This window comes from Myxocyprinus asiaticus, chromosome 4, assembly GCF_019703515.2.
Source record: "Myxocyprinus asiaticus isolate MX2 ecotype Aquarium Trade chromosome 4, UBuf_Myxa_2, whole genome shotgun sequence".
Taxonomy (NCBI): Eukaryota; Metazoa; Chordata; class Actinopteri; order Cypriniformes; family Catostomidae; genus Myxocyprinus; species Myxocyprinus asiaticus.
The window spans coordinates 46,003,524-46,021,056 of NC_059347.1; the positions used below are offsets into that span (position 1 = coordinate 46,003,524).

Genomic DNA, 17,533 nt, shown 5'->3' on the forward strand with positions numbered 1-17,533 from the left:
ATGCTAGATGAAACAGTTTGTACTTTGAACAATTTATTTGTCACAGCACAGGACCATTTACTGTAAATTAACTGCAAAACAGCTAAAGAGGATTAAAATGGTGAAAACCTTAGCTTAAACATTGGTAACCTAAAATATTGATGTTTAACAAATAATTTCATGTTATTTGCCCACTACCTATTTGTTTACTTAGACTGTTTTGATGTATATAGCGAGCGGTTGTCATGGCAGAGATTTCCGGTCGGCGCGACACAGCGCCCCCTGAAGTCTCTATCGATTTTTACTGTTCTGTGCATGGCTTAAACCAACAAAGACATTTAAAACAAAATTATGCACCAGGGCCATAGCAAGTAGGGTGAAAGGTAGGACCAATTCTATAGGGGTCCACAGGTCCAGGGGGGCTGATAAATATTCATACAGTATTTTTTTTAAAGAAAAGGGCCCAGAGCAATATTCACGACTGGGGCCCAGAATTTCCTGCTAATGCCATAGGTGATTTGAAATAAAATTGAAGTAATAAATACAGAGAATTTGTTTACACTAAGACCATTGACTGATTCTCTCAATGAATCTCTCATGAATTACAAATAACACTGAAATTTGTCTAAATATTTAATTCACTTAAAAAAAAGAAATCAATTATTCTAAAGGGGCTCTGGTTTTGTGTTGGAGGAAGTTTCAAAAGTAAATAATGCAACATTTGGACATTATTTAGTAGAGCCTTGTTGTTTTGCAAGTACCGTGCACGCACTTTTTTGGCACATTGATCTCTACCATTTGTTCTAGACAGGCGAGTGAGTTTGTTCAGCAATTGATTCTTGGTATGAATAAGGCTTTGATGAGGCCACTACTGAAAAACACTGACTTTCTTGTTCATGACCCAGAAAATGTGACAGATACTTTCATGGTTTATAGGTGGAGATCAATGAAAAAAAACAGCAATTGTGTTAGGACAAAAAGTTTTATCCATAATACCAATGTCAAATAAACATTAATTCTGAGTTTCAGTATTTGTTAATAGCATCATACAGAACATAGTTTGTATATAATTTGTAAAAAAGTTAAATGATGACTAGTCAAAAGTCTCTCTGGGAGCTGCCAATTTAACAGCACTGCTGAAAACCATTACAGGAGGGTTTATTTTGTCTTCAAATATAAATGAACACAGGAAATGAAACAACGGACATCTTGTAAATAGAATAAAAACATCTTGAATTTATGTACAGTCCAATACATTAAAACATACACTCACACTTTAGAAAATAAGAAGATACTGCAGGAAAGGAAATAAAAAAAAAATAAAAAAAAATCAAATTGTGACAAATCATCAAATATGTGTGAAACACATATAAAGACAAATATTTCTTTTTCAATCCTAAACAAAAGCTCCTTGCAGAAATGTATTTCCACAGACATACAATCACCGTGGTTCCATTTATCAAGATTTCTCACCACGATCACAATAGAGACACTCTGATTAACCAGCTGTTCTTGATTTCAACTACATGACCCATAACAACCCACAACCTGTATCCAAACTTCAATGAACTACACAGAGGGTAAAGATCAAAGAATCGTTCACAGTGGAGCTTTTCCAAAATGAAAGTTAAAACATCGGTGATTCTTTAAGGACAGATGCAGCGTGAATGAAACAGTAGGTTGGATACCAAACATAAAAACATTAACTTAAATATAAAATCAGCAACGATTCACATTACGTTACACATTTTGTGTAAAACAAAATAATATATATACTTTTATATATGTTTTAAAGAGATATAACAATATATTATAATACCTAATTCTAATCTTTAAAAATAAGTAAATAATAGATAATCTGCAGAAAGAGTTTACTCTGTAAATGGGTCAAAACCCTTTAAGTGGAAACAAATTTGAAATTAAAGCTGAAATAAAATGATGAGAACATACCTAAATTAAGCAATTTAACTGTAGGCTTTTGAAGTTTCACCCAATCAGCACAACTGCTTTGAGCACCAAGGATCAATCAGAATCACACAAGAAATAGTGAGGAATATCATCACAATTTAAGGTTTTACCTACTGTACTTCAGGGAAGCTAAAACATTGTGAGTGATCGATAAAAAAAAAAAAAAGAGACAAAAGAAAGAAATGCTGGAAGAAAAACAGCTAGATACACTGCAAGTCTAAACCAATTAAGGAAAGTTATAAAGTTAGATTTAAATCACCCCATTATAAAGTCAATTTGCAACTGATTGTCTTTACAAAATTACCTAAAAATCAAAACTCCTTCAGGAGTTACAAAAAAACAACTATTTTTAAACCTCCAGTACAAAAGAGCATGAATAGATAAGTCTGATCTCGTGCTGTAAATGTCTGTATGCCTTGTGGGCTGTTACTTATGTACAGATGGAAAGACACACAGCATCCTCATGTGTGCTCAGAGTCCATGGGGTGAAATCAGAAGAACAGGAAAACTCTCTTTTTAACATCACGGTCATTCTGATTTGCCCAGCTCAGAACATGGAGACATTAAGAACCTGTTAGACAAACACAGTAACACAACAGAAAATTAAGATCAGTGTTGTGGGTGGAAAGAGTTCATGTTTTTCTTCATAGCATGTCTCACTGTCAGACCACAATTACAAGAGCGGACAAATGGTAAAAAAAAAAAAAAGAATGAAAAGACTAACTAGATTTTGACATTTTCAAAAGAAAATCTGAGTGGTGCTTGCCTTCTCAAAACTAACTGCAATGATGCTTGAGTGTTGTAGGTGGTTGCTAGGGTGTTGCTTTGCGGTTATGCTGTTCCGAGTTATTTTTTAGCATGTTTCTATGCAGTCCCCATACCTAGAGTATTTTAAAGGGTTGCTTACTGGCCCACGGCAAAAGCGCTCACCCAAAGTGTCTTTGTCCCTAGATATGACTCTGACCCCTTATTGTAAGACTATGGGATTTCTTCTCCTGTCTTATCATTCGGCAGGCGAAAATCATTATTCCAGTCGATTAAAAATTAGAATGAGAAACAGTAATAGTACTGTAGCAATGACACTTGCTTTAGCAAACACCACTAATGAATGAGTGAGTGGAGTTATAAATGAGTGAATAAATGGATGGATGAATGGATGGATGCTTACCGAGTCATCCATTATAGAGGCGGGGTCAAAGTAGTCTGGTTTCAGCTCTGTTCTCTCCCTGCGGTTTTTGGATGGTGGCTTTAGAGGGACAAAACAGATCAAAGTTAAAAACACTGAAACACAAAATGTGTTACTTGTCAGTGTTTCCTCTTTCTCTCTCTCTCTGTTTGAGCATTTCACTCCATTTGAGACATTTTGAGTGATTCTCACCAGGTCAATGTCCATGGTGTCGAAGTCCATGCCCTCGTTAAGATCATCCAACCGCTCTTCTGATGACATCATCACATCCTCTACAATCGGCTCCTCATCATCCTCCATCAGCCCGCTGCCACGGCGACTAACAAACGAATAAACAAAACATTAAATCTCACTTGTGAGTATGTATATATCCGTGTGAGTATGTGCTAGTTTATACAGTGGCCCTAAAAATATTTGAACATTTTACCAAAGTGAATAGTTCACCAAAAATGAAAATTCTCTCATGATTTACTCACCCTCATGCCATCCTAGATGTGAATGAGTTTCTCTCTTCTGCAGAACACAAATTAAGATTTTTAGAAGAATATTTCAGCTCTTTTGGTCCATACAATGCAAGTGAATGGGTGCCAAAATCTTGGAGTTCAAAAAAAAAAAAAAAAAAAAAAAAATCACACAAGTCAGCATTAAAGTAATCCATAAGACTCCAGTAGTTAAATCAATGTCTTAAGAAGTGATATGATAGGTGTGGGTGAGAAACAGATCAATATCACATTTTTCTTGTGTTTTTGGTGATTCACATTCTGCATGCATATCGCCCCCCTACTGGGCAAGGAGAATAATTTCTAGCAAAAAATGACTTTTTGATCTGTTTCTCACCCACACCTATCATATCACTTCTGAAGATTTTGATTTAACTACTGGAGTCGTATAGATTACTTTTATGATACCTTTATGTGCTTTTTGGAGCGTCAAAATGTTGGCACCCATTCACTTGCATTACATGGACCTACATAGCTGAAATATTCTTTTAAAATTCAAAAATTGTGCTCTGCAGAAGAAAGTAAGTCTTAAACATCTGGGAAGGCATGAGGGTGAGTAAATGAGAATTTTAATTTCTGGGTGAACTATCCCTTTAAGCAACACTTGAAAATATAGAATTTACCAAATACTGTCCTATTAATTTTGTCTTTATTTTGAACAGTATATTACCTAACAATCTACTGTTTTATAACTTGACATAAGCGGTGTTGTTTTATTTTACCGTGACAAACAATACTCGAATATTTGTACCAGCTGACACATTTTTACAGGTATATCATTTTAACTGGTATATTGATGTACTCTATGAGTTAAATCCTGGAACAGCACACAAACATTCTGACCAATGAGGAGACCGTTTGCTCGCATGTGACTTTCATAAACCGTTTTGGTCCGTTTTGAAATATTCTCTGTTGAAGAGACCGAACCATGAAGAAAATTCAACATTGTAACAATTTTAGCCCCTGTTTCGGAACAAATCAAGCAAGCTACAGGTCTGAAAACGCCCTTAGTTCAGACATAAATGCATTTTTATGTTATTAATGCATCATATTGTTATCTAGGTTGAAAGAGAGAGAACTGCTACCTGAAGTTTCATTGGCAATATTGAGAGATATCAGCACAAGGACACAGTATATTAGCCAAAACAATGTTTTGATCTTTTTGTATGTTACTTTTCCAATGTTCCATTAACTTCAGCAATACTGCGTCCAATTTTCCACACTTGTACTACAGTTAAAAAAAACTGCAGTTATTTTTTGTAAGGGTGTAGTTGTGCTCTTACATGGTGTGCTGAATGTGGCCCTTCATTTTGCCGTACTGCAAGTTTGCTCTGTCCTGTTGTTGCTTTTGGGCGATCATCCATGTAACCTGAGAACTGAAAACACAACAGCTTTCAAACAACTCTTAACCTATGTTTGTGTTAGAGAAGGTATGTGAATAAATTTGTGTGTGCGTGCACATTTACTTGTAGTCCATGTGTTGATGCGGCTGCTGCAGAGGTGTATGCTGCATTTCGTTGCTCATGCTGTATATTCCCATGTACCCCTGCTCTGGGCGGAGCTTCTTTGCATCCCGTAGGACAGTGGAGACAATGTGTGGTGATGACATCACAGGAGTGTGAGGGGCACTCTGCACATGATGCACCCACGCGCTCACATCGCTACTACTACAGCTGCTCTCCTCTGAGAGACACAGAGAAACCCAAAGAGATAACGTTAGTTTCAAATCTCAAGTAGAGGTTGCACTGTCAATTCATTCTGACACAAGTCAACGTGTTGGGTCTTTGTTGACTAGTCATGGATCACATGACTTAACCCTTATGTTATGTTCCTGTCATTTTGACCCGGATGACTTTTTTTTTTCCTCTTACGAATATTTTTTTATTACTTAATCCAATTGGAATAAAATTCCTCGAATTTGTTCACATATGGTATCTGAAAACAAAAATTGGCCCATTTAAATTATTATATATATATATATATAGGTTTTATTTCACTGTTACACTTGTGTTCCTGGTTAAAAATGACTGACCATTGGAAATTAACAGATTAGACTACAAAATACAGAAATATTAAGTGTTCAGGAGCATCCCGATCCTTAAGATAAGCACATACGTATGTGGATGAGTGTTTGCACACACAAAGTCCTCGAAAATGTGCACATACACAACACACACACACACACACACAATGTGTGTTGAGCACCCTTTTGTGCATCGTCTCTCAATGTACACTCTTTGAGAAATATTTCAAGATCTACTTATATGTTGTGTTTGGGCTCGTATGAATCAGGATAGTCTGCTGTATGTTACGATATGTCATTGCTTATGTTATATATGTTTCAAAAAGTAATAAGGAAAAACATAACAGAAAGCTACTCCTGTTTATTATATTTATTTGTGTCTGTGGAAATTTCATACACTAACACTCACTGCAGTTTGGCTTCTGAGTGAAACAAATTTGCCCATTGCAATCCTTTCCAATGATATATAACACACGGCTATCTCTTCTTTTTTTTATGGTTTTACCAACTCTGAATATAATTGTTGTGATAACAAATTTGCAAATGATGAGAACGAAACAGTTCTTATTTGTCAGCAAATTAAAAGGCATTATTTCATAATTGGTAGGATTAGCAACATGAATGGTAAAGTCCAGATTGTACGCTTTAAAATGACACCTATTTTTTTCAGATCAAGCAAGTGGTTATTAATTTATTATGTAATTATTATTATTTTATTAATTTTTTTCCACGCGAGTGCCATCCACTGGCACAGTATAAGTTCAATATCAGTAAGAAAAAAAAATATATATATATATATGCAGTATTTCACAAGATACTGCATTTTGATCTTAACAACTTCTTTTTTTAGTAATTATGACAGGTTTTGTATCCTTTTTTTGAACATATTTAATATATATATGTATATGTATTTTAAAAATGTTCAAAAAAGGATACAAAACCTGTCATAATTACTTTAAAAAGAAGTTGTTAAAAAGATCAAAATGCAGTATCTTGTGAAAACATATGCAATATGAGAGATTTATAAGCAATCTTATTGGGCCGGTCATTTTTGACCGGGAAGACAAAATGTGTTAGTACAAAATGAACACAACACATGGGTTAAAGGGATGGTTAAATTCTGTCATCATTTACTCATGTTGTTTTAAACCGGTTTGTTTTTTTTCTGTGAAACACAAAAGGAGACGTTAGACAAAATAGACTGACCGCCTCAGTCACCATTCACTTTCACTGCATCTTTTTTCCACACAGTAAACGTGAATGGTGACTGTGGCTATCATTAAGCCTAACATCTCCTTTTGTGTTCCATAGAAGTTATGCATTTAGATACATGACATAAGGGTAAGTAAAGAAGACAATTTTCATTTATGAGTGAACTATCCCTTTAGGTTGTGCTTGTTCTATAATGCTGTGACAGCAGCAAATAGTCAATAGTAAAAACTTGTAGTCATGCAAGACCTAATCTGAAGTCATTATTATTAAGCACAAATTTATAAATCATGGACACACACCCTCGGGTAGCTTCCTCTTGCTGGTGGCAGCTGGTTTGCTCCTGCGGCTGCGGGCAGAACTTCTGCTGCTCATGCCGCTGATGACAGACAGCGTGTCATCATCAGCACCAGCTTGAAGAGAGTTCCGGTAGGAGATGAGTGGCAACCAGCAGTCATCCCTCTGCAGTGCCATCTGAAATGTCATAAACCGCTCCAGATACAGGTGCCTGATGGGGGACAGAAGTCAAACACAGAATGCACATACATTTTAAAGGAGTGACTGGGGTTGATGTCACATCTCATTTAAAATACAGTATAAAAGAGAAGAGACAGGAGGGCTTTTTAGCGTGTTTGTCTTACACAGTCTTCTTGTCCTGGCGCAGTAGTTTAGAGGAAAACTCACTGAGGATGTCAAGGAAAGCGAGATTGAGAGGTGGGCCTCCCTCCCCTTGCGGACTGGGTTCTTTAAAGGCAAACTCTATTCCATCCCTGCAACAAACACATACTTCAGACTCTTAACTGTCACTTAGGCATGTGGTGTCTCTGTGAGCAGGAGTGTTTGAATGGGCTTACTTGTGAAGCATCGCAATGGCCTCTCTGGTTTTTATTTGATCGAGTCCAAACGTGAGACAGAAACGTCGGGCCAGTTCTTTAATCCCACAGAATGCAGATGAGGATCGATCGAAGTTACAGCCCAGATCATTGAGCATCTCATTGAATAGCTAAAAATCACAGATACAACTGTTATATAACAAATGTTTTTCTTTGCTACTCACAGATCCATCTGTAATTAGGGAAATACTGGCTTACCTGCTGCAGGCTGAGGATCAGAGTCTTGGCACACTGAATCTTATCAATCTGACGAGCCTTACTCATGGTCTCCTTAATAATGTCACCGTAATCGTTATAGTACTGCACACATTAACAGACAAAGAGCGATCACTGCAAGCTCCAAATGACAAACGCAGAGAACCGTCAAAGTGATTGTGACTGTAGGACTCACTCGCATGTACTGTTTGAAGATATCTGCTCCTGTCTTCATCTCCACCACATTGTAGATGATCAATTTGCAAAAGGCAGCCAGTAAATTCCTGCGTTTATGAAGCGCCTCAATCTTACCAGCCTCATCGTCTGCAAGACACCCAAACACATACATACAGTAACCAGGATAAAATTATAATTTGTTAAAATCCAAAATCTAATTGGATGGGCCATGTTGTAAAATATCTAAAGGTTGCACATCAACAGAATTTTTTATTGAAACGCCAAGTTCCTTGCATTACTTGGCAGAAGAACTGTATATTGTGATTATTATTATTATTATTAATAAGTGATTTTTTTTAAATATTATTTTATTATTGATATTTATAAATATTGATATTTATTGAATATTGGTGTCTTTTGGTGTTGCTGTCATTTTATACAAGCGATAAGCCACTCATGGTTGTGCATTAAAACAATTCTGCCATGGTAAAAAAACATCAAAATGTAAGTCCTTTTTTTACGCTAAATCTCCACTTTCACTTTTACATCTGAAAGTCACACGTGGTGCCGGTATAGTTCACTTTCACATCTGAAAGTGAAAGTTAAAGTGGAGTTCAGAGTAAAAAAGGACTTAAATGTTGATCTTTTTCTCACCCACACATATAATATTGCTTTTTTGGGTGAACTACCCCTTTAAATTAGTGTGTCAACTCTTTTTGCTCTGCCTCTAATCGCCCAACCCTGGATCACAGCAATCTTTGACCATGTTTGCATTTGTTCTTTACCTGTGCTGCTGTCCTCATCCTGATCAACAAACACTTGATCAAGGATAAAGTTGAGGAGTTCGCTTTGTAAAGATGCATCTGGACTGAAGACCAGCGGCTCTAAAGCTTCCCTTCCTGATGACACAATCTGGTAACTGAAGATCAGGAGGGCATCACAGAGAATGGTAAAGGCCTGCAACACACAAACAGTTAAGTTGGTCAGAGTAAATTATTCTATGGATAAAAGCAGCATGAAAGTACAGCTCCAATCTAACTGGATGGGGGATAGACTGAAATCGCCAAAATGGTTAGTCAAGATTACAATCAAAGAACATATTTCAAATCAGCATGAAATCTGATGAAAAGGTATCATAAATTGTCCTTCTTTAGCTCAGATCACGCTGAAAAACAATTTTAGGCTGGTTCAGCTAATGCGCATGCGCATTCTCGAGTGCACTGTCTGTGACAGGCAATGTCTGTTTTTAAAAGGTGATTGTCTCTTTTACCTGTAAGGCAGGACTTCCTGTTTCTACATCCGCCATACTAAGTCTTCCAAATTTCTCCTATTCAATTTAATACAAGTGCTCCGTCTCAGGCTAAACAGTCTCTGGTCAGAATCCTCTGTGCATCAGAGGATGTGGGTGCGTGATCTAGGCAGGTCATGCTCACCTGTTCTTTGACAGTGGTGCTGATGCTGCTCAGGTATCTCTGACACATCATAGAGAAGGCCCTCACTTGTCTCTGCAAGAGAACCAGATCATCCTGGAAATGGGACAAGAGTCAGCAACTCTAAACAATCACAAGCACAAACTCCAGTTTCATACAGGCCTGGGTGTTTGAGAGTTATACCTTGGTAGAGCTGCCCTCCGAGACTTTGGCCAAGTGCCAGAGTATGATGTAGTGAGTGCACTGTAATGCGTGGGCCACAATCTATAAACATGAAACAGTGAAACATACTGACTCAAACAGATAAACAAATGTGCTTACAGTGAGGCTAAACAGGTTAGAGATCAGTACCTGCTCAGGCATGTCCCCATTCTGCAGACCGGAGTTCAAGAGTCTGTAGTTGCTGGTGAAAAGATCCCATTTAGTGAGGTCATGGGCACTGTAGGAAGAACATACACACATGATTATGATGAAGAAACCAGCTGACTATGAGCCTAGAGAGAAACACAGAGGCTCTGTTGCAAAACCAAGTGAGCCTACCAAGACAGCAAAGCAAAGTTTGCTTCAAATTATGCTGCTTCCTAAAATGCTTAATTGTGGTCACAGTTTGAAGCAGCATTAAATAAATCCTTTGTGGACAATGCAATACGAGTTCATTAAATCATTTCCATCAACAATAGCAGAAGGAGCCATGGGAGATGTTTTAAAATGTATGCATACTGTATTTTTTATTAGGGAAGCACCGATATGGAATTTCTGAGACGATACTGATAACCGATAATTCACAGCTCGATTTGGCGATACAATACCCTTTGTTTTACGTTTTAATTTATGATCTTTTAATCTGGAACTGCTAGCTAATTCATGAACAGCTACTCATTTGAAAAACACAGGTGTCATTTAAAATCTGGATTTGACAATCTGACCAACTCTTAACTGTTGCTATTTAAGGTTTGGCAGATGTAACATGAACCAGAAATGTGCCTATATTACAGGTGTATGCAATGAAAAATAAATGACACAATAATATAATTATAAAATTATAAATAAATAAAGCATTGACAGCTGGGTTTCCACAACTTCTGACCAATACATTACTTTATGACTTTTCCAATAATTTGTGATTACCGAATAAGGATTTAGAAAAAGATTGCACTCACAAAGAGCATTTTCTAGCCAATTAAATATTTTAGAGCTAAACAAAACAACATTTTATATTTACAACAGAATTGTCTATGACCTTTTTTTTTTATTATTAATTTCCATGAATTTTCCAGGTCTGGAAATAGCAACTGTCAAATTCCCTGATATTTTCAAGGTTTTGCATGACCATGGGAACCATTGTTACAGGAAATATTGCCAGCTACTTTTAAACCCCAAAACAAATTTTTTTGAGAAGTAAACAGATCACAGGTTGCACATCACTGAAAACAATGATAGCACTCATTGTATTTGTTGTTAAGGTGAAAGTGGTTATTTTTTTATTTTACTGAGCCATTTCATTCTTCCGGTTTAAAACAAAAGTTGAAGCAACATCACAAAAATGAGGTAAATGCGTAAACTCCGAGTTATGATTGGTAGGACAGCACGTATTTACGTCACTAGTTTTTGAGAGTTTTACCACATTATTCATGAGAAGGAATGCTTCCATCCAATCACAACACTGCCTCATGCATGAGCTGGCATTACAGCAGAGAATTCAAACTCATGGACATAACAGCTGTTCTGCAGAAGCGGGACTTCAACGGCACTTCACAGACATGAGTGGACTTTTACACTAAACACTGTGGTGGGCAGATCCAAATCACTGCACAAAATGCACCACAGTCCATAACTGGACCAGAGCGAGTATTTCTTGGCTGCAGTTGTGCTAGTCATGCTCCAAAACACACTGTTTGTGAGGGAGGACTGTTACAAGCGCTGATTCCATCGCTGCTTCTCTGTGTGTCGTATAATGGACAAGATTTAAATCACACGTCAGAATGGACAGTCCACAGTCCATAACTGCACCGAAGCAAGCATGTTTGTAGGCTGGCCACTGTTGCGCTTCAAACATTAAGCAGCGGTGTATTCCAGGTTTATTTATGGAGGCTGTTCTGTTAAGATGGCGCCGGACGATCACGACACGTCTTCTCGCCGTGCGTCTGATCATAAACAGGATAACACAATATCTATGTGTGGCGAGGGCATGGTTGAGCATTCTTCCGGTAAAGGGGAAGCGGCAAGGATTCAACCCTGGGTGATAATTATGTCTAACAGCTGTTTCTTGTTGCAGTAATCCGGGGAGAGTGATAAGGAGGAGAGAGAGTGATGCACAACAGTGCGGCTCGTTAGAGTTTAAAGAAAGCCACCACTGAGTGATTATTTTATGAATAAAGAGTTTCAAGTTACCTCAACCTCACTTCCTCATTCCCACACCAACCAGTGGTGCTGAAACTCAGGACTTGAGAAAGATAATATGCTGTCATGGAATCCTCGCCGTTGGCCGAAGTCATTCAATCCCTCGCCAGCATGCACCAGGCTCAACACCAGGCCCTGCTTGAGTTACGTTGAGACCAAGACCTTCGTTTCCAGGCGATTCTCAAGCAGAGGACTGGCAGACTCTCTGTAGCTTCTTACACCAGGAGCAAGACTCAAACGATCCCCGGACCCAACAGCTTCCATGCCCCCACTCACCCTCATAAAAATGGGCCCAGAAGTCAAAACGGAGGCGTTCATAGGATTGTTTGAGCGAACTGCGGAGCTGTGGAAATGGCCGAAGTCTCAGTGGGCGGCCCGCCTCCTTACGCTGTTGTCCGGGGGAAGCCCAGGTTGTGACCCAACATCTGCCTGCAACTAATCCCCTGGTCTATGAGGACTTAAAGAAAGCCACAGACTGGAGCAACATCGGCAGCACTTCCGCTCGCTAATGCTGAGCGAGCGCGGTCACCCAACAGCTCTGTGATGCCTGCCAGAAGTGGCTGCTGGCGGAGGAGCGCAACGCTGAGGAAGTCATCGATCTGGTGGTGCTGGAGCAGTTCATCCTTCGTCTGCCGACAGGAAAGGCAGGATGGGTCCAGTGCCACTGTCCGGCGTCACTGGAGGAGGTCGTCCAGTTGGCTGAGGACCATATGGCAGTGTACCAATGAGCGAAGGAGCCCTCGTTTTTTCTCTCTCAACCCCGCCCCCCCCAGCCTGTTTCCCCCGAAACGGGGGCCTTTTCCCCCTAAACCGGCTCCCCGGTCATGGAGGTTTGTCCATCTCTTCTCGCTCTTCCCCCCAGGTTGGTGAAGGTTGGCCCCCTGGGCGTAGCGTCTGGGCTGGCTTGCTGGAGTTGCCGGGAGCCAGGGCACTAGCAGGACCAATGCACTGTGATGAAACTGAGATGGTTGCTCAATCAGTACGCCCTGGATTCGAACTTGCAACTCCAGGGGTGGTAGTCAGCATCTTTACTCGGTGAGCAACCCAGGCCCCCAGTTCAGTACATTCTTGACATTAGAGCAAAACTCCACACTTTGGGTCAATTCACACAGGAGAATTTGCTCCAAGCTCAAGAACGTTAAAGCCGACTGTATGATAGGTGCACTAGGCTACGGGAATTTGCACCGGGAGATAAAGTGCTTGTATTACTCCCAACATCAAGCTCCAAATTACTCACCAAGTGGCAAAGGCCCTTTGAGGTCACACAACGAGTGGGAGATCTCAATTATGAGGTACAACAAACAGATAGAGGTGACACGTCAAATATACCATCTTAGCCTCCTGAAATTATGGAGGGAGGCAGTCCCCTTGACATTGGCAATGGTGGTCCCGGAGAGGGCGGAGCACAAGCCGGAGGTGAACATAAAAGCCAATCAAGTCACTTGTGGGGACCACCTCTCACCATCTCAAGTCATAGAGGTTGCCAAGTTGCAAAAATTATTTGCAGACATGTTCTCGCCTCTGCCTGGTCGTACAAACCTCATACATCACCACACAGACTACGCCCAGGGTAGTGGTACGTAGTCATCCCTACAGAGTTCCCGAGCACAAGAAAAAAGTGATACGAGAAGAATTGGATGCTATGCTCGAGATAGGAGTAATAGAGGAATCCCACAGTGAATGGTTCAGCCCGTTGGTGCTGGTCCCTAAGAGCGACGGGTTGGTCCGGTTCTGTGTGGATTATCAGAAAGTATACGTGTCTAAATTTGATGCATACCCAATGCCTCATGTATTGATGAATTGCTCAATTTATTCGACACTGGATTTGAAAAAGGACTATTGGCAGATCCCCTTAACCCCAATATCCCATGAGAAAACGGCCTTCTCCACACCGTTCGATTTACACCAATTCGTGACGCTTCCATTCGGTTTGTTCGGGGCTCCAGCGACGTTCCAGCAGCTCATGGACTGAATCCTCAGACTGCACATTGCTTTCGCCACTGCCTTTGTAGACTATATCATTATTTACAGTAATGATTGGCCGCAGCACATGCAACATCTGAGGGTTGTCCTGAGGTCGTTGAGGCGAGCGGGGCTTAAGGAAAACCCAAAGAAGAGTGCAATTGGGTAGATGCGCTCCCAAATTGATAAAACCACAGCAATTGCAGCCTGCCTGAGACCTAAGACCAAAAAGGAGGTAAGACAGTTCCTGGGGCTGGCTGGCTACTATCGTAGGTTTGTACCTAATTATTTGCCCGTCACCAGCTCGATGACTGATCTTACAAAAAAGGCAGCACCAGATCCGGTCCAGTGGACGGAGCAGTGTCAACAGGTGTTTATGCAGGTGAAAGCTGTACTTTGTGGCAGGCCACTTTTACATACACCTGACTTCTCTCTCCCTTTTATTTTACAGACGGACACATCGGACCGCGGGTTGGGGGCGGTGCAGGTGTTGGAGGAGGAGGAACGGCCCGCGCTGTACATTATTCAGAAGCTCTCTTTGAGAAAGACTAAGAACAGCACTGTTGAGAAGGAATGCTTGGCCATCAAGTGGGCTGTCCTCACTCTCCGATACTACCTGTTGGGGCAGGCCTTCACCCTCTGTTCGCATCATGCCCCACTCAAGTGGCTCCACCACCATGAAGTATAATAACACACGGATCACCGTTGGTCTCTGGCGTTACAGCCTTTTAAGTTCGAGGTGGTCCACAGTCGTGGATTTCCTCTCCAGAAATGGGATGGGGGGGTAGTGGGCAGGCCGGATGGCTCCCTGGCCTGAGTCGGGCCGTGGGGGTGTGTGGCGACGGCGTGGTTGAGCATTCGTCCAAGGAGAGGGGTCAGTAAGGATTCATTCCTGGGTGATAATTATGTCTAACCGCTATTCCTTGTTGCAGTAATCTGGGCAGAGCGATAAGAGGAGCCCACGCCAGAGGAGGAGAGAGAGTGAAGCAAAGCAGTGTGCCGTGTTAGAGTGTTTAAAGAAAGCCACCATTGAGTGATTGTTTTGTGAATAAAGAGTTTGAAGTTACCTGAACCTCGCTTCCTCGTTCCCACACGACCAGTCCTTTTACACTATGAATAATTGTAAAGTTTTAAAGCAGTGCTGGTTTTGATGGCAATGTCTGCTCTGAATGCTGTTCTCACTTCATTCTCATAAGTTTGAACAAAATATCCAAATCTTTTTGCAGATTCGCAAACGGTTCTATCGCCTTAACTCTTCACAATTTTGTTCCATGATTAATATACAGCCCCAAACTCTTTTGTTTTCATTTCCATTCATAATGTGAGGTTCAGCAGCCATCTCTGTTGTATGTGTTTTGGAAGTAGCTATTGACAGCCTCCCATTTTCCCTCTTCCCACCCACAATACCAGCCCACATATTTACATATTTTCCGGCCCATTTCAAGACTCGTTTCTCAGAAATGGTGTGAAAAATTGCGGTTTAAGTAGCTAGGTTTCATTACCCTTTAAGATATTTTATTTACTCAAACAAACATGTGGTGTATGCTTAGAGTAGTTAACTTATAGTGCTGTTCCGTTGACAATTTTTTAAAGGGCCAATCACCGCCGGTGAATAGTGTTATACGGTGGTTGAAGGGCGGGGGAGGTGGTGCGTGCAAATTACGCATTTATTGTATATCAAAGTTTAAAAAGTGCAACATTGAAAACAAAATAAAAATTAAACCCTTTGTAAAATATCACAAAATACCCCAAATAACATAAATACAAAACTTTTTGCATTGTTGTTACATTTCTGTCTGTTATTGGACTATACGGCCGGCCTTATATGTCAGTAACATACACATCAAGACTTAAAATATTCCAGATGTCATATTCTGTTAATATTGTTAAACTCCAATATTCATCATGACTAAATATCACTAAACATCTGAGGCCGGTTGCACCAGCTACACGTACGTTAGAACTTAACCTAGTTGTGGCGTAAATGGGCACTAAGTCACAATTTACGCACTACTAAATATTTGAGCATTGCACCATTAAACTTAGGGAGGACGTAACCCTACGTATACACTAAATATTTACAGCAGACTCTGACCAGGAGTAATGGTTGGAATAAAAAAGCAGAATGATATTTAATGACATCAGTGAGCTCATGTTTTGCGTGACAGGCTTCAGTCCTTTCGACATATATGATAGTGTTGGCATTTACACATTTACATTTACGAGAGAGAAAAAAACCTTACTTTTAAGTGGCTCTTCAGCATGAAACCGACCTAACGGTGCAGTTTTCAGGGTACGTTGCCCGGTGTCAAGTTTCAACACATTTAAAATATATATAGGATATTAAAATGAATAAATGCCTATTTTTCCAGCCTGTTGTATTAATATTTATCACCCCTTATTTATTTTAGATACAGTTCTTATATAATGTTGTTTACACAGGGCAAATATACTATTTATTAAATCTACTTTTATTACGTATCGTATTTTAATTGGGATATCATTTATTAGTTATTTATCAGTTACAGCTGACAGTTACGCGAGCAGACAAGATTTGAACATCAACTGTAGTGAGAAACTGAAATTCATGGCTTTTTTACACTTCTGTGTACAAATTAGAAGGCTGCTTATTGGATAAATACGGGTAAACGTCATATTATGTGACTACGCATTACTATACGGAGAGCTTACAACCTACTAGTTAAGTCTTGCCTTAAGAACAGGTGGTGCAACCGAATTAAGCACTGGCTTAGTTACAAACTAACTAGCAGTTACTAAGCCTTTAGTGTGAACATTACGTCCCAACTTACGTGAGAACTTACGCACAGCTGGTGCAACCCTACCCTGGACGTTAATTTAATAGTTCAGTCCTACCTTTGCTGAAAGCTTTCAATTGTCAGATTCTTTTCATTTTTTGCGAGTTACGATGTTTCCAGCAGAACGACCAAAACGCGGTGTTAATATCATCAACAAAATTACACACAAAATATTTTGTTGTTATTTGATTCCGTTAACAAAGACAGGATTATGAGGATAATTTTAACAATTTTACTTCAAACATTGCTGACGAAAATATGACAAGAAATGAAAACACAGTAAGACATTACCAATGCACAATGTTTTAAAAGGAGAAAAATCTTGTTGAATAAAACATTGTTTATTCAAATGATCTAGTCTTCATATTGTGAGGATTTTTTTCATCTAAGCTGCTTGTCGAGAGATGAAAGCACTGATCACAGGTGAAGCGCTTTTATAATCACTCATTTTCAAACGCATTATATATATAGGCTATACCGTATATATGCGATAAAAAGCCATCTACAACATAAATATAATATTACAACTTACATCTGCAATGAAGCTAACGCACAACAGAGCTTGAACAGCTGGACTTGTTGAGAGATTATTGTAAGGATTGCCTCGTGTGCGAGCCCCGGGAAACCGAAGAGCTTTTTAATAACCTTTTTTAAAACATGTCATATATATGCATGAGCTTAATCAGCTATATCAACAACATTAATATAATATTATAACTTAAATCTGTGAATCAATTTAGGCAGCAAATGCACAATGGAGATTGAGTTCTAGAGCGCATAAACAGGCATGGGCCC

The 17,533-nt window shown here is 39.6% G+C and overlaps 1 protein-coding gene across 3 annotated transcripts in view; it reads right to left on the reverse strand.

The window, feature by feature from the left end:
• Positions 1 to 1,120: 1,120 nt before the first annotated feature.
• LOC127438070 (cohesin subunit SA-2-like) overlaps positions 1,121 to 17,533 on the reverse strand; it is a 31,135-nt gene continuing 14,722 nt past the window's right edge. For all 3 annotated transcript variants that reach the window (XM_051693354.1, XM_051693362.1, XM_051693365.1), the window contains exons 21-34: positions 9,912 to 9,999; positions 9,744 to 9,824; positions 9,564 to 9,656; positions 8,916 to 9,087; positions 8,150 to 8,277; positions 7,957 to 8,058; positions 7,720 to 7,868; positions 7,507 to 7,635; positions 7,168 to 7,373; positions 5,100 to 5,316; positions 4,917 to 5,009; positions 3,326 to 3,452; positions 3,116 to 3,193; positions 1,121 to 2,518 (exon numbers count right to left, since the gene is read on the reverse strand). In XM_051693354.1, coding sequence (XP_051549314.1) covers positions 2,495 to 2,518; positions 3,116 to 3,193; positions 3,326 to 3,452; positions 4,917 to 5,009; positions 5,100 to 5,316; positions 7,168 to 7,373; positions 7,507 to 7,635; positions 7,720 to 7,868; positions 7,957 to 8,058; positions 8,150 to 8,277; positions 8,916 to 9,087; positions 9,564 to 9,656; positions 9,744 to 9,824; positions 9,912 to 9,999 — 1,687 coding nt within the window. In that variant the 3' untranslated portion in view covers positions 1,121 to 2,494. The remainder of the gene's footprint in view (positions 2,519 to 3,115; positions 3,194 to 3,325; positions 3,453 to 4,916; positions 5,010 to 5,099; positions 5,317 to 7,167; positions 7,374 to 7,506; positions 7,636 to 7,719; positions 7,869 to 7,956; positions 8,059 to 8,149; positions 8,278 to 8,915; positions 9,088 to 9,563; positions 9,657 to 9,743; positions 9,825 to 9,911; positions 10,000 to 17,533) is intronic.